General features: G+C 40.2%; 1 protein-coding gene and 1 long non-coding RNA gene across 6 annotated transcripts in view; one reads left to right on the top strand and one right to left on the bottom strand.

Moving 5' to 3' along the window:
• Positions 1–22,915, top strand: part of PDE10A (phosphodiesterase 10A) — a 332,525-nt gene that overhangs the window by 56,941 nt on the left and 252,669 nt on the right. For 2 of the 5 annotated variants that reach the window (XM_031012519.3, XM_031012518.3), the window contains exon 1: positions 3,061–6,346. The exons of the other annotated variants lie outside the window; for them this stretch is intronic. In XM_031012519.3, coding sequence (XP_030868379.1) covers positions 6,331–6,346 — 16 coding nt within the window. In that variant the 5' untranslated portion in view covers positions 3,061–6,330. Of the gene's footprint in view, positions 1–3,060; positions 6,347–22,915 lie in introns of those variants that run through there. 5 annotated transcript variants of the gene reach the window in all.
• LOC134758793 (uncharacterized) lies at positions 7,561–22,436 on the bottom strand. Its single transcript, XR_010134416.1, has 3 exons — positions 22,330–22,436; positions 17,910–17,948; positions 7,561–7,771 (listed from the first exon to the last, which is right to left on the bottom strand). It is a non-coding gene; the product is annotated as an uncharacterized lncRNA (long non-coding RNA).

Here is a 22,915-nt window from a genome sequence, read left to right as displayed (position 1 = left end):
ACTCAACAAACATCCCCACACACCTGCTGCATGCCGAGCTCTATACTAGGTCTGAGGATCAAAAGATGAATCAGAAATAATCCCTGTCCATGAGAAAATAAGGATATTATAGGGAGAAACAGAAATTCAAGCCAGTGCGTATAATGACATATTAATAAAGGTTGTACAGCACAGTGGGTGCTAGAAAGATTTAGAATCAAAACCCGTCTCTTTCATTATGTGGTCTTGGACAAGTGTCTCTCTGCCCACTCTCCAACCTTTCTGACTTCCATTCCAAAAATGGGGACATTTGTAACTTTTATAAGATGTCGATGGCCACCTACCTGAAAACGGTAGTAGCATTGCATGCGCCGAAGCATTTGAAGCCGTAGGCACTCAACAGCCTGCCACAAATGACAGTTTGTGTGTGGTTTTCGTGTTGCTTCAGTGGAAGATTCACCGAGAGCACAAAGGAAGGAGCCAGAAACTTGATTGAGGGAAAAGGAGCAGAAAAGTTATATGGAGGAGGAGGTGGTGTTTGATTTGAGTTCTTAAACAGAAGTAATTTTAACTCTGATTGGAGGACAAGGGCAGTACATTCCAGGATAAGGGAAATAGCATGAACAAACTGTGAAACATTGGGAACTACAGGAAACTTATTTTTAGAACAGTGCGGAGCACAGTTGGAGAAATGGTGGGAGAAGTGCTGTGCAGGTGCCACGGGCAGTCCCAGCTGCCTGAACGCGACTGCACAGGCCATTCGGAACGAGTGGAAGGGCTCATTCTGAGCTGTGACTTGTTGGGTTTTTTTGTTTGTTTGTTTTTTGTTTTGTTTTTTAATATGGGTTCTGGAAACACGGAAGCAATGTCAAGGATTGCCAGGAGTCACAGATGAAAGGAAGGAAGCCAACTGGTGGACCGCTGTAGAGAGAGATGATGAAGGCTTAAATTCAGACAGAGGAGATGGAAAGAGAACAGGTATGAGCAAAATGAAGCAATGAAATTTGATAAAGACATATTCCGGTGGTAAAATGTAAAGAGTGAGGCAAAGAAGGGGGTTCAGGAGAGCTACCACACTTCTAATGTGGTGACTGGCGGGTTGTTTTTAATAGAGCTTGAGAATAGAGAAAGTTTATTTTTTTATTTTTTTGTTTTTTAACTGTCAAGTTTTCTGTGTAGGAATTATTCACTTTAAAAACTCAAACGATGTGGAAAATCTTCAAAGTAAGCTAAGAAATTCCACTACCCACATATGACCCTGTTAGCTTTTTTCTTCTACACGGAAAGCCACATGTATGTGTAATGATCATCTTAAACAGAATGGTACCTTTAGCAGCTTCCTTTTGTATTTAGTAACATAGCGCAAGCAGCCCTCCAGCTTTCCACTGAAGTACCTAAGAGATCTGCTTTACGCCTTAGTGTAAAAGGATAAGTAGTATCCCATTCCATGTAGGATGTTTCCGGTTATTTCTTTATATCTACTTTTACAAGTAATGTCATCCAGGACACTCTTGTGTAGCTATCTCTGCATGCTTTTGACAGTATAGTAACACGTTTTTTTTTTTTTTTTTTTTTTTTTACAAAGAGAGTAAGTGCAGTCTTGTGCATGTAGCTTCTCAGGTAGCTTGTGGACACTCACGTGGGCATGTCACCTACTCAGCTGGACCAGAAGGGGCTGATGTCAGCTAGTCAGCTGGACCAGAAGGATGAACTGGAGCTGAGTATTTGTAGGGTATCAAAATATGAATGGTACTCGAAACTATCGTCAATGATTCACTTATTGAAAGTATTTATTGGTGGGGGTCTGCTGTTTGCCAGGCGCCGTATTATCCTTGGGGATACAATGGTCCGTAACCTCCCAGCGCTTTACTACAGACCCATGAAGACAAATGAATAGTCATAAACAAATTTACTGTTAAGAGTTTACTGATAAAATACATTTGCTGATAAAGATTACAAATGAGAAGAAATGGGTGTTAGGATGGAACCTAATTTTTAGACTTGGTGGCAGAGGAAGGCCTCCCTATTTCTTTGTTATATATTTTTCTTGGCTAATCCTAAATATTTTCTTTATGTACATATCTTGATTGTTACACTTTCTATGTGTCCTAGAAAGAGCATGATTTGTAAGCATTGACTTAAACAAGTGGAAATAGCTCCAGTTTGCATGATCAGTCCCATGGTTTTAGTCCCTGCTTCAGCAAATTGAGGGTGGGTATTCAATTGTTGCATATACCACCTTTTATTCATCCATTCCCTAGTGGATAAATATTTAAGTTAGTGCCAATTTTTTGTTGTTGTAAAAAATACCAACTTCAGAAATAACACATACGTCATTGAACTTGCCCCCTTTCTCTCCATTTTCAATACCATTAGGGGTCATTGTGCCCATGACTGTGGTGAAGTCGCTCTGCGCATAGGACACAGAGCATGGGCCCTCCCCAGAGTCCTCACTGGGACACTGCTCCCCTCCCAGATTCTCTGCCAGGGCCTTTCATCTGAGCCACTTAGGAGAGACTTAAAGGGTACCTCAGGAAATAACAATGTATCTTAAGAACCGAATGCTTTCGGGAGGACTTCCCTCTGTTACTCAGAAGCCTTTTATATAGCTATTTCCTATGTTTTCACTGCAGTGCCTTTCAGCTACAAAATGAGTTGTTAGAAGTGTCATTTTTGCTGTTAAATATTATTTCTGTGATTCCATGTTTTCACTGATTCCTGCTTACTAACATGTGTGTTACAGTGGCCTTGACCTTATATCGCTAAAGGACAGTGCTAAAATATGATAAAGCACCAGTGAGTTTTTAAGGAGTTGCTAGGGGATACAACTGCAGACGTCTCTTGCAGGGGTTCCTCAACATGGCTGGATGGCAGAATCGTATGGAGGAGCTTCATGGCCCCTATTGTACGTTGACTCGTGCAAAGTCTTTGGACAATATATTTTCTAAGATGCCCATGGCTTGCCAAAGTTGGTTTCAGATATATTTGAAAAGGAGGTGCATCATTAGTAACTACTTTTTCTATTTTTTTAAAAATAAAATTTATTTTTACTTCTTATTTTCCCTCTTCTAAAATTTAACCTAATTTTGCTTTCGTATTGTGGGGAAAAGAACTCTGATGTTACATGAAGAAAATGTAATACAAACTAGGTTAGATTTTATGTAGTCTGTCTAGCATAGAACAATAATTATTGCCAACAGGACAGAATGGGATGAAATGTTGTGGTGGTAGATGAGGCTCTTCAGTGATAGGACTCTTTGGTTTTAAGGACTTTGAGAGGAGGCCGTCTACTTATAAACTATCATCAAGTAGGTAGGCATGAGGTGTGAGACCCTCCTGAACCTCACATGTGTACAAGATATGATTTAGGACCACTGGATTTTTGTGGGACTTGATCTTTTTATCATATGGGTGCCCTGTTTATGGAAAATAATACAAAAGTACCTTTTTCAAATTTCACAAAAATGTGATAATGTGAACTCATCACCGAGGTCATTCCCAGGACCTTGGAAGGGGCCTGTACACATGCTGGGCCCTGAAACTTAGCTTCATGGTATATCTGCTTATTCTCCTGCCCAGAAATGTTGTTCCCGCTCAGTTTCTTCGGTGACTGAAATTGCACATGTGGAAGGGCACTCTGGTGCTACATTTCTTTCTCTAGAATCGAAGTTCCCCGAGAGAGACCGAAGGGAGACATGTGGATTATTCCCCAGAGTCCACTCACATGGGCTGGTAGCTGCCTCCTAGGGCTCTTGGTTGAGAAAGAGGCATGAGAAAGATTGGGGTGGGCCAAGGCAGAATTAGAACTAGGAAGACAGGAGGGAGACAGTGGGGATCGGGGGGGCTTGTTTCCTGTTGCTGCCATTTGTTACCTGTGCCTGAGGTTGCAGCGTGCCTTACTTGATTGATTTATGGCCTCACTTTCTGCTGTCACTGTCCAAGCCCATGGAGAATGCTGAGTCTGGGGACTAGTGAAAACAGAAATGGACAGTGGGACAGGGAAGAAAAGGGCTGAATGAAAAGACTCTGACCCAAGGACAGACTTATCTTATTAATCTGTTTTGCTTAGTATATCCTGATCTTAGTCTCTGTTTTAAAATATATTGGTTACAAAAAGGATTTTTCCCATGGCTCTTTGTCATCTCGCATAGAACAATAATTACGGCCAACAGGGCAGGGTGGGATGAGATGTTGCGGTGGTAGATGAGGCTCTTCTGTTATGCGACTCTTTATATTTTTAGGGACTTTGAGAGGAGGCTATGTAATTATAAACTATAATTAATTAATTAGATAGGTATGAGGGACCCTAATGATTCTTTAATGTACCTAAGAGCAAATAAATGAAAACTTCAGAAAGCAGAAGAGAACCTCCCTGACTAATCTATGTGAATTTCGAGAAACACTAAGTAGTTACCTGTTAGCAAGTTCTTAACACGAAAACTTCAGGGGGCTGTGGCATCTAAAGATTAGGAAATCTTGAAAATAATTGCTCTTGTGAAAGGAATTTAAAGGACAGGGCAATTGGATCTTAAAAGTATGGGAGTCTACCAATTCTTTCATTTCTCTACCTCATAGGGCTGGTATAAGTATTTCATATTACAATGCCGCTAAGTCACATAAAACACTGCATAGTACACAGCAGGCACTGAATAGATGTTAGCAAATTATGTGTAATATAAAACTGTAAAAAATGTAATTGTTATATTTGGGTAGCTAGAGAAAAAAATACTTCAGTCATATCATATTAGTCCATTTTCACACTGCTGATAAAGACATACCCGAGACTGGGAAGAAAAAGAGGTTTAATTGGACTTTTAGTTCCACGTGGCTGGGGAGGCCTCGGAATCATGGCAGGAGGTGAAAGACACTTCTTACATGGTGGCAGCAAAAGGAAAAATGAGGAAGAAGCAAAAGTGGAAACCCCTGGTAACCCATCAGATTTCATGAGACTTATTCTCTATCACGAGAGTAGCACGGGAAAGACCAACTCCCATGATTCAATTACCACCCCCCTGGGTCCCACCCACAACACTTGGGAATTCTGGGAGATACAATTCAAGTTGAGATTTGGGTAGGGACCTAGCCAAACCATGTAACATATTTAAACCTTTGACCACTGGACTTAGCTAATCTTGCTTCCAACATCAGATATGTTTAAAGAATTTGGTGCTTATTTGTGAGTCAGGAATGGAGGGAAGAGAGCAGGAGCAATTTTTGAAAATACCACTGTCTGACTTGACTTGATGCAATCATGTCAGAGTAGTTAAAAGGAGTTTAGCAGGTCCTTCGGGTCCTGCTGAGGGCAATTACTTTGTGTCCTTGATAAAGCAGTCTCAAGGCCGTTATACAACACATACTGTGGGAGTGAGAGGCTGATGAGGAAAGCTGCAGATGTAAATCTGCTGGTGGGGAAGATCACTGAGACACAGAGAGAAACATCAAGTGAGGAAGTCAATGCCGGAAAGGTGACTAGATGCTGCTGGGGTTAAAGGGAGAGAGGAAGAGGCTTGGCTGTGCAACAGTGAACCTGGAAGAAATATATGCTACCCTGGACACGAAAGGACACGTCAGAACATTTACATGTGTGTGTATGTGCGTGCGCAGTCACACACACACAGTTTGGTTTCTTGAACAGAAAGAAGCAAGCGTCCTCAAAAGACAACCCACTTTCTCATTGGGTTCAGTTGGAACTCTGAGCTTCAAACCTGACTTTACAGAGAACTCATTCACTCCGTTTTCCTGGATAATCGTCCTTCAGAGCCCTGCCCTGGCTGGCCACTCTCCCTCTCCCGGGTGGTAAGCGTCTTGGAAGGGCTGCAGGCTGTTTTGGCAGTGTGTCCCCAGCATGCAGCCCTGAAAAACGAGTGCGTCTTCTGTGGTTTGTGGGATCCTCGGAGGAGGAGTGAAGGTGATTATAATGTGTCAGATTCTCATTTGGGGTGGGAAGTGTTGATTTGACAGAGATGAAAGCCTTTGGCTGGGGAGGGGTGTGTGAGGTGCAGTGTAGCGAGGATTCCCGGGTCGGACTGTGATGTCAGTGGCCCCGGAGGGAACAGCTTGCACTCAGCCTTGAGCAGTTGGAATCTGTTGGGAGGGCAGTTGGCCAATCCTAGGCCTGAGAGTTGGGCAATGGGAGACCCCATCAGTGTGTCACCTTTGCCTCCGGGTAGAAAGAAAGTAATCTAAGGATGTGTGCAAGACTGCGTTCCTAGGCGAGTCTGTGTAACTGATGCCAAACCGGGGAGGAAGGCTGTGGAGGAGGCTGTGGAGGCCCGCTCACCAGCTCTGTACTGTTGGTCAGAGACGCACTCCTGCTCCTGCCTGTGACCCAGCAGTTGGCGGTTAACTGGTATGGCAACATTATATGGTGAGGAAGGTGCTTGCTTGCTCACATGATAATAACAAAAATATTTATTAAATTCTTACTGTTATGAGATATTCTGTTAAGCCTGTTTAAAGACCCTGAGGCTGTCTAAGAAGTTTTATGATACTAAAATGTAATTGAGGCATACCTTATGTTTTCCTAATTGTCCTGGGTTAAGTGATGGCAACAGTGACTCTAGGGGTTCCTTTGACTTTTCATTACTCCAAGAAGTCAGAAGAGAGACTGGTGAGAAAATGAAAACTAACACTGAAATGTATCAGAAGGAAGCTTGGAAAGGGTAGTACTGAAGAAGAGAAAACTATACGGGCACTCTGCCTTTGTGCAACAGAGAAAGAGTCATACCTATTGCGAGGGAGTGAGTTGAATTGAGCAAGGACTGTGCATAAAGATTTGTTTGCCTTATAAAGGTGAAGGCTTACGTTTTGTGTCTGCTTCTTTGTGTTCTTCGTGTTTGCTTGTTTTAGTATGCTTTTGTTTTCAGCAAAGCATTTACTATTTGCCAGAAATGCTGGCAGTCACATTAGTGGAGGAGTTGGCATGCAATTCATTAGGATTATTTCCTTTAAAATTCCTTCACAACCGTCTTATGGCAATTCTGAAATTACCTTTGGGAGATAGATTAGAATATATGAGAATGTCTAGCTTACAGTTAAGGCTGACCTGGAAGTACTAATAGTAGGACAGCTTCTCACCTCTTCTGAAGGACTGGAGAGGCAGTCTGCGTAGGGTAGAAAAGAGAAAAGAGAGCATTCCATAGAGAGAACTGGACATGTACAGGGAGCTGGAAGTCCTGACCCCGTCCCCTCATCTTACAGAAGGCAGGTCCATAGCCAGCCTCCCAGCGGCTGGCAAGAGCAGGCCCTCTAGGTCCCAGTGCTGGGCTATTAGTTTAAAATTTTCCTAATTTATTTGAAAATTTGTAAGAGTAATGGAGTTTTTTCTTTGAAAATTAGTTTGTGATTCTACCTATTGTATGAGCTTAATAGAAGAACCCAAGGAACCATTTATTAATTGCCGTGTTCCAGATGGCATATTAAGAATTTGATGTGCATTATCTTTATTAGTCTTCATGATAATCCTTATAAGACTGATACTATTATTATCACCATTTTACAGATCTGAGCCTTAGAATAAGTCCATTGCCCAAGGTCACACAGTAGGGGCCACACCATTTGTACCCTGATTATAAAGGAAGGTATGAACTCCCATTTTCATGATATGGAGCAACTTCTGTACAAGTGTTTTAAGTTTGGAAAATTTTAAAGACAGTTTTGCTAAAAATGCCTTTCCTTTCTTCTCTTTTTGAAAGAAATCTTGACAATAAATTGCTTGTGTGTTGCATGTGACTCTTAAACATTCTGTTTTTAAGATCTCTTTGATATTGTTGGTGCTCTCTCTCTCTAAGATCTGTTAATAAGAAGAAAAATTAAATACTATTAGTAAAGTATACTTCCAAACTTTGTAACAATAATTTCCACCATTCTCAGATATACTTAAATAACTGCTAAAATGTATGTTGGTATTGTAAAACCTAATCGGCAAACTGACAGGTTTGGGGTTTTTTTCCCTCAACACAAAAGTAAGTGGAAAAAGACTCTCTTAAAATTAGAATTGTGAGTGGTTTGTTGGCTTGACTCGTGGCATTGAGTGCCTCAGGTGAGCAGAGACCAAAGCGTGACCTGTGCTAGTGGAGCTCTTGTTGCCCTGTTTCGTTCACAAGGAGGCAAGTTCTACTTCAGTCTTACACGTGGGTCACACACAGCTGACCTCGGGTTGCCATTTCTTTTCTTTTCCATTTTACCAGCCTTACAGTCTTTTTTCTGTTACCTTCCATTTACAATCCGTTATATATAAGTGGGACTTAAGGGCCTATGAAGGACACAACAAAAACTGTGAGTAAACCTGGTATCATCCGGCTTTTCTCCTGTCCGCTGCAGTTTGATGTTGCTGAGATCTTGTCCACAGCTGTTAAGCTATCTGGAAAAGAATTAACTGGAACGCGTAAAGTAGTCATTCCGTTTCTAAAGTGGGTTTGTTTTTTTCTGTCCTATAAAATGCACATAAGTCTTTGTTTGTGTGCTACGTTTGGACATATTTGAGGGAGTATTTCCTTCTATTTATTGGTCGCATTAATATCATACATATGTCACTTTAACCGTCAACCCAGATAGCCTAAGGGAGAAAACATTTTTGTGGCCAAAACCTGAGTTTTACATAGGAAAATGCTTGGGTGTAAATACAGCCAAAGACTCATTGGCTTACTTTTCTACATACGATTTGAGAATTGAGATATCTTTGTGACTAATTCTCCATTAAAACCTGATTTGGCTTTTAGTACTCTATATTAGAAGAAAGTGACTATTAAGAAACTTAATCCACAGGATAATTTTCTTAATCCATGGTCTGTATGTGTGGGTTTATCATGTATTTATTTATGTAACAGATATCAGGTATCTACTATGTGCCAAGAACTTTTTTAGGAATTGGGAATACAGCAGTGAATGAATAGATTAAAATAAAATCACTTTCCTCCAGGATACCTGCATTAAAGGAGAGGAGGGGTAAGACAGAAATAAATCAGGAAAATGTGTGGTGTGTCAGATTGTTGATAAGCACTATGGAGAAAAAGGAGTGAAGGGCAGTTACCATTTTAATTAACATGGGCAGGGAAGGCTGCACCAAGTAGGTAAAATTTCAGCAAAAATTTAGAGCAGGCAGACAGCTGGTAACAAGTTTCAAGCAGAAGGAAGAAAGAGCAATTGCAAAAATTCAGTCTCAGAATATGGCTGGCATATTTGGAGGCACTGCAAGGCGGCCATGTCAGTAGAGGAAGAGAGCAAAGTTCTCCCAGGATATTCAGGACCCCATGAAGGATTTTGTCTGCTCTCTGAGTAAGACAGGAAGAAACTGAAGAGTTTGTTTATTTATTCACTTACATATTTTTTGTGTGTGTGTGACATGGTCTCACTCTGTTGCCTAGGCTGAGTGCAGTGGTGCAATCATGGCTCCCCGCAGCCTTGACCTCGTGGGCTCAAGCAGTCCTCCCACCTCAGCCTCTCAAGTAGTTGGGACTACAGGTGTGTGCCACCACACCCAGCTAATTTTTAAAATTTTTTGTAGAGAAGGGGTCTTGCTATGTTGCCCAGCATGGTCTGGAACTGCTGGACTCAGGTGATCCTCTCACCTCAGCCACCAGAGGTGCTGGGATTACAGGTATAAACTGCTGCACCTGGTTCATTGAAGAGTTTTAAGTAGAGAAGTGACCTGATCTGACTTCCTAAGCTCACTGAGGCTACTGTATTGAGAACTGACTGTAGGAGAAAAAGGGCAGATGCAGGGAGACGATTGAGGAGGCCAGTGGCCAAACCAGGCAAGGGCTGGTGGTGGCTGGGGCCATGGTGGACACAGTAGACTGGGTGAGAAATGAAAGGATTGCGGATACTTTTTCAGGGTACAGCCAACAGTATTTCCTGATGGATTAGCTATAAGGTGGGAGAGAAAGATGCCAATGATGGCTTCAGGGTTTCAGCCTTGATGGAATAATGGAGGATCAGGTTTAGGAAGAAAATCTGGAGTCTGCCAGATGTTTCCACCATAAAGGTATCATTTCTCCTTTGTGATGAGTAATCCATGGAATGATACTTTGAGATCTTGTGAATATAATATTTCTCAACACTGTATTAGGTGTTTGGTTTTGGCCATTTCTATGGTCTGAATATTTGTCCTGCCCAGCCCCAAAATTCATATGTTGAACATAATCACCAAGGTAGGTGGTATTAGAATGTAGGGCCTTTGGGAGGTGGTCAGGTCATGAGGGCTCTACCCCTGAGAATGGGATTAATTAATGCTCTGATAAGAGGCCCCAAAGAGCTGCTTTCCCCTTCAGCCATGTGCAGACACACAGGAGGGCTCATCTATGAAGAAGGGGCCTTCACCAGACGCTGAGTCTACTGGTTATTTGATCTTGGACTTCCAGCCTTCAGAACTGTGAAAAATAAGCTTCTGTTGTTCCTAGATTATCCAGTCTAAGGTGTTTTGTTACAGCCCGAATGGACCAAGACAGACCTATTAGTTGGAGATATGGAGTAGGTTTTTGGCTATATTATGACAGAAGTCTGGGTGTAAGTTGATTAAAATAAGGACTGATTTTCATTTGAGGCCCCGATAATGGAACATGGGCAAACATTTCATGGGTATGTCACATGTTCAATTTCATTCATTTGAATGGACTAGAACAATGAAAGATAATAATTTAATTTTGATTGTTCTACAGGCCTGTCTTTATTAACTTTGCAGATGTCCATCTGTGTGATAATTGAGCCAGTTTTCTTAACTCTATAATATAGCCAAAGGCTTCGAGCCATCTTTTCTGTAACAATGATGTTGCCCAGCTTTGGTGGGGAGGCAGGTTAGTTTGACTCCCATGAGAGGACTAATCCAGAGACAAGTAGGCTAGCAAAGGACGGACTGAGGCTACGGCAGGTGAGCTGCAGGGCTTAAGGGAGCCATTTCCACATGGCTGGACCTGGGCCTTAAACCCAGTGATGGCTGGGATTGCCAGGCTCCTGCAGTCCAAAGAATCTGGGTTTCAGAATCGACTCACTTTGTTCAAATTCCAGCTTTGCCAATCACTAGATACATGACTTTGACAAAGTTACTTCTCTGAACTTCAGTTTCTTCACCTGTAGATTGCGGATAATCATAATTCATGATCTGATCTTGTTCACCACACCAGACTTACCTCTTGCCATCCTTTTAAGTGTACTTTTTAACATGCACGTGAGTATATGGTTCTTTGGCTTGGCACAAATTACCATTGCTTTGCATGTCCTTTCTATTTTTGGTGATGCTAAATTTGCTCACTAGGTTCAGATGGAGTCTGCCAGATGTCTCCACCATAAAGGTATCATTTCTCCTTTGTGATGAGTAATCCATGGAATGATACTTTGAGATCTTGTGAATATAATATTTCTCAACACCGTATCATTCAGCGGTTTTACTATTCATTGATGATCTTTGCCTGAATTATTGCTTTGGGGCTTATAAAATGATGATTTTTGAATGAATTCTACTATTCCATCTATATTTATAGCTTGAATTCTTCTGAAAGAAAAGAACTTCCCTCACTCTGCTCCCACTTTTTTGTTCTGCTTCACTTTGGGTATCATTAAGGACTCGTGGATTCCTTCTCTATTCAGTATTATAATATATTACCATTTCTATTCTTTTTTATACTTAATGTGTTATAATCTATTGCTGTATTTATTATTTCCGATCTTCAAACTACCCAGATTTGGCCAGTATGCGTTCTTTCAAACATTTTCTTACTATATTTCATATGTCTTTATTAGCCTCAGAAACACTTGCTGTCTTGGCACAACATTTCCCTTATTTACTTTGTATGTTCCTATTTCAGACCTGGAATCAGCCACTTCTCCAAGGAACTCTGGTTCTGTTCAGTGGGAAATGGTATTTAGTAGCCAAGACCTGAGCACTAGATGTGCTCATTGCAACTTGGATGTTATTCCTTCTAGGCCCTTACAGTGGATGCAGCTAGGAAATGTATATTTAAATGATGAGTTATAATGCTATCTCCAATTCAAATCCAGTACCGTAGGATTCTTCCTGATTTTTGTAAAACAATATTATACAAAGTAATTGGCATAGAAAGTAATTATTAGAAAGCTTATACATTATAGGTTAGTATGATTAAGAATGTTGTCATATGGTGCAGGTTTTAATATTGGTTATTTAGCTCACTTACAATAATTTATCTTGTGTACTATGCCTGAACAAGGAATCTGAGCATAGTTTTCAGTCTTTGGAATTTTGACTGGATTTGGCATCCTTAACGTACTCAGAATGACCTACATACTTCATAATATTAGTAAGTGTCCTTACAAGATGGATAGTTTAGAACATCATCATTTAAAAATATCTCAGCAAGTTATAATAAAATGTTTTTATTATAAAACATAAAGGTTTACTAGAAAGGCTTTAAATAAATTGAAATGTAACTAATGTAATGTCTCAGTATTAGGTGTAGATTTTGCTGATGGAATGGTCAGTATATGCAATTTTCATCGATGGCTCCTTTTTTAGGTTTATTGTAGTACCCCATATTTGTGCTGCTTTTGGTCGTATCAGAATACTGACTCATGCCATCAACTTTGTTAGCCAGGACATTTTGAACTTTTTTTTCCCCATTATACTTTTAAGTTCTGGGATACATGTGCAGAACATGCAGGTTTGTTACATAGGTATACATGTATCATGGTGGTTTGCAGCACCCATCAACCGGTCATCTACATTAGGTATTTCTCCTAATGCTATCTCCTTTAACCCCCACACCATGACAGGTCCCGGTGTGTGATGTTCCCCTCCCTGTGTCCATGCATTCTCATTGTTCAATTCCCACTTATGAGTGAGAACATGCAGTGTTTGGTTTTCTGTGCCTGTGTTAGTTTGCTGAGAATGATGGTTTCCAGCTTCATCCGTGTCCCTGCCAAGGACATGAACTCACCCTTTTTTATGGCTGCCTAGTATTCCGTGGTGTGTATGTGCCACATTTTCTTTATCCAGTCTATCATTGATGGACATTTGGTTTGGTTCCAAGTCTTTGCTATTGTGAACAGTGCCACAATAAACATACGTGTGCATGTGTCTTTATAGCAGCATGATTTATAATCCTTTGGGTATATACCCAGTAATGGGATGGCTGGGTCACATGGTATTTCTAATTCTAGATCCCTGAGGAATCGCCACACTGACTTCCACAATGGTTGAACTAGTTTACAGTCCCACCAACAGTGTAAAAGTTTTCCTATTTCTCCACATCCTCTCCAGCACCTGTTGTTTCCTGACTTTTTAATGATGGCCATTTTAACTGGTGTGAGATGGTATCTCATTGTGGTTTTGATTTGCATTTCTCTAATGATGAGTGATGATGGGCTTTTTTTTCATATGTTTGTTGGCTGCATAAATGTTTTGTTTTGAGAATTGTCTGTTTATATCCTTTGCCCACTTTTTGATGGTGGTGTTTTTTTCTCATAAATTTGTTTAAATTCCTTGTAGATTCTGGATATTAGCCCTTTGTCAGATGGACAGATTGCAAAACTTTTCTCCCACTCTGTAGGTTGCCTCTTAACTCCGATGATAGTTTCTTTTGCTGAGCAGAAGCTCTTTAGTTTAATTAGATTGCATTTGTCAATTTTGGCTTTTATTGCCATTGCTTTTGGTGTTTTAGTCATGAAGTCTTAGCTCATGCCTATGTCCTGAATGGTATTGCCTAGGTTTTCTTCTAGGGTTTGTATGGTTTTAGGTCTTCCTTTTAAGTCCTTAATCCATCTTGAGTTAATTTTTGTATAAAGTGTAAGGAAAGTCTCAGTTTTCTGCTTATGGCTAGCCAGTTTTCCCTACACCATTTATTAAATAAGGAATCCTTTCCCCATTGCTTGTTTTTGTCAGGTTTGTCGAAGATCAGATGGTTGTAGATGTGTGGCATTATTTCTGAGGCCTCTGTTCTGTTCCATTGGTCTATATATATCTGTTTTGGTATCAGTACCATGCTGTTTTGGTTACTATAGCCTTGTAGTATAGTTGGAAGTCAGGGAGCGTGATGCCTCCAGCTTAGAACATTTTAAACTTTTAAGTTTATCATATATATGTAAGGATTTGAATTAAAACCAATGCTGCAGGGAGTGTTTTTTGTATGCTACTGTAGCATTTTTGTCTATTTGTGTTTTAAAATGGATATTTGGTTTTCTGGGATGGACATATAATAGAGCCTTTTAAACAAAAAGCATTGATGAATGAATAGGTCAGCTTTATGGAGTTTTAAGTTTCTTTCTTCTTGTAAACAGCATAGAACCCCATTCAAGGCAGTGTCAGGTAGATTATATCCTTAATGTATATTGGGCTAAAATACATTCAATAGCTAATTTAACTTAAAAAAACAAAAAAGCAAAAAACAACACACATGTATTGAAGAGTTGTTTAAGCTCTTCATTTTGGGTGTGCCGAGTAGGAGGTGAACTTGACATTGCCTTTTGGCGAAGACTGGAGAGCAGGGCAGGACCAGTGAGTAATGCTTGTGGAGGTTCAAATCTCTGGTGACCCATTCCATACAGCTGTGGTTCTTTTAATTGGGAGACTTGGGTTTTGAAGGGAAGATGGCAGCCGGGACTGACAGATTTTACAATAGTAGAGCAGAGTAACAGCAAAGCCAACAACAGTCAACAAATAATTTATTTATTGACACCAACTATACAGTCATGCTAATTTCATTCCAAGTGCAAAACTTATACCTCATTCCAGTTTCTGTTTTCAAAGAATAACAGAACAACAATGAAAATACTTGTCAGAGAAAATGCTTAAAATCCATTTGGCTACTTTTCTTTGCTGTGAAAGAAAAAGCCCCCTTTGTGCCGGCCATTAGGACTTATAGATATGGCTGCAACACAAGTCACTTTTTTCCGTGTTACCAAATTTACAATGAATTACACGTGATCTTTTGATTTCCTATCTTTCATGCCATCCTATGCTCCTTTTTTCCCCAATAAAAATACCTCTTCTCTTGCTTTGCTGTTCTTATGATCCAAATGACTAATACAATGAGAAAGTATGTGGGCAAAGCAACTCCATCTCATTTTCTCATTTATTTTGATTTAAATACTTTGTTAGCTGAGGGGAAATTACATACATATCTATGATGTCATCATGGTTGTTGTACTTGAGTTAAATGTCTAATTTTTTTTTTTCTGTTTTTGAGACAGAGTCTCGCTCTATCGCCCAGGCTGGACTGCAGTGGCATGATCTCGGCTAACTGCAAGCTCCGCCTCCCGGGTTCATGCCATTCTCCTGCCTCAGCCTCCTGAGTAGCTGGGACTACAGGCGCCTGCCACCATGCCCGGCTTATTTTTTGTATTTTTACTAGAGACGGGGTTTCGCCGTGTTAGCCAGGATGGTCTCGATCTGCTGATCTCGTGATCCACCCGCCTCAGCTTCGCAAACGGCTGAGATTACAGGCGTGAGCCACTGTGCCCGACCATCTTAAGTTGTTTTTTAGTGTCTACCCAAAACAGATTGTAAATTTAGAATTACATGAAGTACAAAGGAGGCTACAGTTTTGCACATGGCACATAATAAGCACTCAAAAGGTGTTTGTTGGGTCAAAATGAAAAGTACATACTCTTTATGTTTGCTGTGATTTGCATTATGGTTCAACTTGATTCAGTATGTATTTCTACTCTTGTGACTGCAAGCAGGACTCTGGAAGCAGACGCCTGGGTTTTAATTGAGCTTTGCCACAGACTAGCTGTGTGGCCAGCTATTTAACCTCCCTCTGCGTCAGTTTCATCCTCTAAAGTGGAGGGAATAATACTAATTCTTACCATGTAGAATTTTTGTGAAAAACACATGTGAATACCCAATGAGTTTTAGCTCTTATTTATGACTACTTTGTTGTAAATCAGTATAACCTGCCCTCTAGATTCTATCCCGGAACCTTTTCTAGTCTTCATAAAACACTCCTGAAATGTTTTTGCCAATAACTTTCCTCAACCTCAGATGTGTACAACTGAAAATCCAAATTTTTCAAGTGACATTCAGAAGTATCTGCTGTCCTTTGTACTTTTTATCTCAATTTGTGATAAAAACTGAAATAATATAGTATGCATATTTAAACTTAACAGTTTGCCTTTTGAAGTATTTTTCTTAATGATTTACATTTTCTTTAAATGAAGTTTATATTTAAAGGTAGAGTTTTAAATGTATCTGAATTTTTTTTGTTTTTTAGTGGCTGATTGGTTAGACTTGTTTAAAATCTGTTCCCTTGCTTTCTAACTTGTTACTTAACCTGTAGTTCATACCATATGCAGATAAGTTATTTAGCCTGGAATACAGGCAATTTCAGTCTGTGACATTTTTTTCAAATTTATAATTTTTCCCATACATCCATTTGTCTTTCTTCCCTTCCTCCAGGAAGGCCTCCTTTCCTTCCTTCTTTCCATCCATTCAAAAATAATCTCTATGCCAGGGACTGTTATGTGTCTGAAGACACATGTAATTAATTTAAAACATGTGAATCAATGAATACCCATGTACTCCCAAACCAGCCTGAGAAAATATTAACTTGATTTTCAAAGTTTAAAAAAAGGTTCTAGTGTTCATTTTCATTTTTGATTGTCTTTATTTTACTTAAAGCTAAATGAAATAATAAAGAAATAAAACATTTTTTTAAGTTTTAACCAATGCATTTTAAATATAAAGTAATAAATCTTTAAGAGAACAACTAAAATTGGGGAAATTTCATGTTCTGTATTCCACAAGCATGTGGAGGCCATCCATGCTGAGTAGTGCTGTGGTGAACACAGCAGGCTGCATGGGACCTTATACAGCTGATACTCATTGTCATTTCAAGTCATTTTACCCAATTAACTTTTCCCCTGTACCTTGCTTGTAAACAGAATTGGAAACTATCTAAAGGCCTATAGTATTTTGCATGCTCTGTATGTTTGCAATTGATGAAATTTTATTTTTTGGACTTCAGCAGTTTGTACAGACATGTACAAGTGAGCTTGTATATGTTGGCAATATATTAATCTGTGTTAAATATGTTAGTTTTGTGGCCATGGCTGATTTGAAAAGAACTGGTTTCTTAATGCTTTCATTGGGTGGTAGAATATTTGGAAAATAAAGATACTTACAGAGACTTTGATGAATATTTATTTTAAATATTGTTGAGTACTTCCTGTGTGTTAGGGCTATGCTAGAGTCTTAACATTAATTACCTCATTTAACATTCACAAAAACTGCATAGTGTAGGTAGGGAAATTGTCCAGAGAGAGGTTACATTAATAAGTGGTGGATTAGAGATTCAAGCTCACATCTGTCTTCTCCCAGAACCCATGTTTTCTTCACTGTACTAGTATTTCAGATGTGGATTTCATGAACTATGACATCATATTTTCTTAAAATGGCAGAATAATGTAGGTTTTCCCTCTTTTTATGGAATATATCTGAAAGTACTGACTTGATAGCAGGGGACAAAGTAAAATCATAAAGTTCACTTTAGGCTGGGAGTGGTGGCTCACTGTAATCCCAGCACTTTGTTAGGCCAAGGCAGGCAGATCACCTGAGGTCGGGAGTTTGAGACCAGCCTGACCAACATGGTGAAACCCCATCTCCACTAAAAATACAAAAATTAGCCGGGCATGGTGGCACATGACTGTAATCCCAGCTACTCTGGAGGCTGAGGCAGGAGAATTGCTTGAACCCAGGAGGTGGAGGTTGCAGTGAGCCGAGATCATGCCATTGCACTCCAGCTTGGGCAAAAAGAGCAAAACTCCGTCTTAAAAAAAAAAAAAAAAAAAAAAAGAAAGAAGAAAAACAAATCTCACTTTATTTCCCTCACTCTCCAACAGTTTACTACCACCCCCAAGATAATTTTTTTCTAATATTCAGATGGGAAAGGAGAGTATTTTCACCTAGTGTCAGTTTTAAGAATAACTTAGTTTGAAAGGTATAGACATATAGTTATACATACCATTTTTTTAGGGCGGTGTTTACCAGCATTATAAATTACCTTAAGAACAAAAGATACATTTGTTATTGATGATAAAGAAAATATAAAGGCTAATACTAGTTAAAATAGAATAAAGTCATCTAGTTTCATTGGAGTGGTAACAAAAACAAAATTTAAAGCAAGCATCGTAATGAATCTTGGTTTTCGTTGCTAGATCTCTAAGCCCTCCATACCAATGACAGTCATCTGTCAGCAGAGTTTTCTGAATGGTTCTGTGTGCAGGGACCTTTATGAGGTGTTTAACATCATTTAACCTCTGTGGTTTGCAGCTTGAATTTTAAAAGGCCAAAAATAATGGTTGTTCTTTCCTGGAAGATGTATGAAAATTATGTGTTGCATTTTTTTAACAGTAATTTCCCAAAGTCCTTATACCTTAGTTCTTCTAGCTTATCAGTCAGGTAAATAGGAAAAAAAAATTCATATCTGACATTTAGAGAAATCCCCCAAATGTTGGGTGGGTCTGGAATTTGCTAATCCCTAGGTTTCTTCTGCTTCTAACTTAATGAAACATGCAGTGATTAGATTTTCTATGAGTACTTCTAATGTTAATAAGATGAAACAGTGAATTAAATGAGAAATTCCTTTGTCTGTTCAGGGAATACATGCTAAAATTTTACAGCAAAAAATAACTTACCCCCATCTAGGACCCGAGAACCTAAGGAAATTACTCATTTTGTTTTCCGTAAATTGCTGCTGTGCATGAGACACATATTAAATTTCAATTCAAGAGCTGGGTTTTGGTACGTAACTTTCTCCTTGTATCGTTCTAATTGCTTTCTCCCTGTATATACTTTCAAAAAGTTTGTTCCTTCCGTCTTTACTTCTTTCATTCTTCCACCCACATCTTCTATGCATTGACCTGTTCCATGGATATTTACTGTCTTCTTTGTTCCACATGCAGGTGATATGATGAGAACAAACAGGACAAAATCTCTGCCCTTCAGAAACTCACATTCCACGTGCCATTCTACTCTCTCCTTTTCCACTTCCCCTGCTCTCATCCTTTAGAGTTGGTCACCCTCTGTGATGGCTGGTGACATCCCCGAGAGCATGAATGGATGCCCCACAGTTTGCTAGGTGCTGATTCCAAAGGTGCTGCCACCTGAAGTTTTGCTTGCATGCTGATTCTCCACCCTCAGCTTTTAAGACAAAGTCCCCCAAGATTGTCTTTTGTCATTAGCTCAGCATTTTTTTTCAAGGCAAATATAAAAGAGCTATATAAGAAAGACTGCTGTAGATAACATTACCGAGTTCTAGATGTTGGCTTCCAACCAAATTTCAAATCAAGGAAGCGAGCTGGTATTTCAACCTCTGAAGCCAACTAACATTCTTATGAAAAGTCACTTAAAGTATTAAGAATCATGGATTTTGGTGGCTTCTAGACCTTACTTGTGGTTTTCTTAGTAAACTACAATATGGTAGTATGATTTAGAATATTATTTCTATATAACTTCAGGGGTTTAAACTATCATTTGGCCCTTGTGGATATTATTAACATTTTTAATTAGAGGTTTGCTTTTCTTCTTTTAGGCCTTTTAATATATAGTATCAGTTCTCTTCTGGGACATGACTATTTGCCCCACCTGGTCAGATCTCTAAGAAAATGGCAAAATGGGAAAGGAAATATTGAAGAGTCATGGGTTTCATATTTTGTGGCATAGTGGGAGGGAGGGCATCTTAACTATTGGTGTCTGAATAAGAATTCAATTTTAAAAACTAGTTTTACTTGTGCAGTAACTTAATGGAAACATGTACTATCTCATTCTTTCTCTATAATATTATTTGATTCTCATTATATTGTTGACCTGAAGGAGGAAGTTGAGGCACAAAATATAATTTTAAAAAGTTTACTTGAGCCAAGGTGAGAGGACAGCCATCTGGAAGACTGAGACCCAGGTAACCTTGGATATGAGCTCTGTTCGGCCTTTGTTAGAAGCAGGTTTTCCAAAGCAAAAGGGGGGCAGGGAGTGAGCTGATACTGCTGTTTGTCAAGAATTCCCGTTGGTTAGACAAATAAGATTGATTAGTGATTGACTGTACGTTGGTGAACTGTGGGGTATGGGGTATGGTGTCCAGTGAGTGGCCTTGCTTGGTTAGTTGATAGCTGCTTGCGGCAGCAGCTGGTCAAGAGTCCACATAGCAAGCAGCTTCAAGAGCTGATTACTTAGCACAAGGGGGGAAGTTGGATGCGACTGCTGCCTCACTCTCATGCCTCTGTGGGTCTGATAATTTACAACAGGCTCGCATTCCTCAGATAAAATTTCTTTTCTTACTATGTTTTATTGTTAAGCACCGATATTAGTTTCCTGTGGCTGCTCTAACAAATGCCACAAACGTTGTGGCTTAAAACAACAGAAGTGCATTCTCTCATCATTCTGGAAAAGAGAAGTCTGGAATCAGGGTATTGGCAGGGCTGCACACCCTCCAGAGGCTCGAAGGGAGAGTCCTTTCCTGCCTATTCCAGCTTCTGGTGGCTCCAGGCATTCCTTGGCTTGTGGCAGCATCATTCTATTCTCTGCTTCTATTTTCACATCCTCTTTTCCTCTGTGCACTTCTCTCTCAAAAATTCCTCTGCCTCCCTCTTTTAAGGATACATGTGATTGCACGTAGGTCCCCCTAAGATTATCAAGGATAATCTCCTTAAAGTCAATGGACTGTGACTGCTAATCATGTCTAGAAAATACCTTCACAGCAACACCTTGTTTGTATTTGAATGAGTTGCTGGGAATATTAGACTAGTCAAGTTCCCACATAAAACTGGCCATCACCCCCTGTAAACTTGGCACTCATATACTTCTTCTTAAACTATGACTAATCTCCAAATAAAGACACCCATAAAGTCATACTTCCACAGGACATGATGCAGCTATCTTACTTACGACCAAAAATGTGTTAACCCTTTCCCCAGAAGAGGATGCAAAAGTTCCTGGTTGGTTTTCACTGTTTTCCTTAACTTCCTGGAACTTAAATACCATGATGTAAAGTTCAATGTTATTCATGCATCTTATGTTAGATGATAAGGGATAAGAGCAGGAAGAATGCAAAGATTCTTGCTTAAAAATGTATATACCCACGTACTCATAACAAAATAAGAAATACTCATAAACATCGCAGCCCTTGTTTCTGAAACTGACTGCCTGGTCCTAGATAGTGTTTATAGCTACTTTCTTCCGTTACTCATTCCATATTCCCTTTGCCCTCTGGGAGCACCACAGCCTGTTGCTCAGGGTTCTTTGCCTGTAGGGTGACCCAGACCCTCATTCCTGAGGGGCCTGGGTCATTAACAGTCCTGCCTGAAAGGGGTTGTTGGTTTTCCATTGACTTCAGTCACCGGGCATGGTGGCAGATGCAGATGCCCTAAGGGGTATTCTGCATTCCAGACATGTTCTTCCTAACCTCCTTTTTGTAGCCGAAAAGCAACCAGGTGTCCAGGTGGTTGATTAGGACAAGGGGCCAAACAAAAAGGAATAACGAAGGCTTTGTTATCTCTTGCTGGGATAAGCAAGAGACACAAAATGGTGCTGGCTCCCCAGAGGTGCTGGCTGTCACCTGCAGAATGGCACTGGGTGAGAGTCAGGTGGATCAGCTCAGATGAGGGGTGCATTTCACTGCTGGGAAGTCTCAAACAAAAGGCTCCTGCCTCTTTATGGGCCTGTTGGCTGGGGGAAGGGCTAGGTATGGGAAAGTACCAAATCAAAGGGAAGAAAAGTACCTCCTCCAGGCCCCCAGTAAGAAGGCGGCTGAATGGAGGTGCCTGGACAAGGAAGGAAGATATGTGTATGAGCATGACTGGCCCAGAGGTCAGGGAAGCCTGAGTCCTCAACTGCAACTCCTTCCAGAAAACTGCAGTGCACTGACTGTGCACCAAGCATGTTGTGTGGTGGGGTCAGCTTTTCTCCATGAGGGCTGCCAGGCACAACTTTGTAACTGCCTCTATTGGACCTGAAAGATCACACAGACAATTTGGGCCTGGAGCCATACTACCCGATAGTAGCAGCTCCGTTTCCTCTTGGCAATCAGGATCAATCACCCCAGCCAGTACTTTGCCTATTGATTCAGAGGCCTGAGGAGCCCAAAGTGACTGGGTGGCAGTCTCAACTTCCAGTTCATTGGAGCCATTGTGTCTTCTGGTAGAAACATTCCTCCCTTTGAAGCTAAGGACCAGCAGAGCATAAGGTTGTGGGAACAGGAAGTGAACATTTTAGTAGTAAATCACCAGGAGCAATATTAAGGGGTGTCATTCCTATTCCTCCCCACCCTTGATTCCTGGACCCATGAATCCTGGCTATGGGAGAAACGGTATCATACATTAGACACTAGTTTAGGACATATACAATCTCCCACAGAACATTGCCCCAGCCCTGCAAGATATCCCACCTACCTGCTTCTGAGACTTCAAATACCACTTTTCTTTTCTGTCAAGCCAGCTGCTTCAGGATATGGGGACATGGTTTGAACAGTGAATTCCATGATCGTGGGTCCACTGTCATACCTCATTTGCTGTGAAGTAAGTTCCTTGATTAGAAGGAATGCTGTGTGGAATACCTTGAAGTGATATCATTTAGGGCCCACTTGGATAATACAGGGTAAACTCCTCCTCTCAAGATCTTTAACTATAATCTCATCTTTTGCCATAAGGCAACATTCTACAGGTTCCAGGGATTGGATGTGGGTATCTTTTGGGAAGTGATTTTTGGCCTCCTGGAGTATCTGACTGTTTTACTTGTAAACTTTGGAGAAGCAGTAAGACTGAAGAGGTAGAGAATATACGTTAAAGAGGATCTTTAGGCACACTAATTTGTTATTTGTTTTGAAACATAGCTCAGGTTTCATAGCAAATCATAGCAAAATCATAGCTCAATCATAGCAAAAATGTATGTATTTGCTATGTAACCTTTGGCAAGTGACCTAACTTCTTAATCCTCTTTCCTCTTCTGTAAAATGAGGATAGTAAGAATAATTTATCT

This window comes from Gorilla gorilla, chromosome 5, assembly GCF_029281585.2.
Source record: "Gorilla gorilla gorilla isolate KB3781 chromosome 5, NHGRI_mGorGor1-v2.1_pri, whole genome shotgun sequence".
Taxonomy (NCBI): domain Eukaryota; kingdom Metazoa; phylum Chordata; class Mammalia; order Primates; family Hominidae; genus Gorilla; species Gorilla gorilla.
The sequence above is the reverse complement of the archived record's forward strand: the minus strand, read 5'-3'. Positions and strand labels throughout refer to the sequence as shown.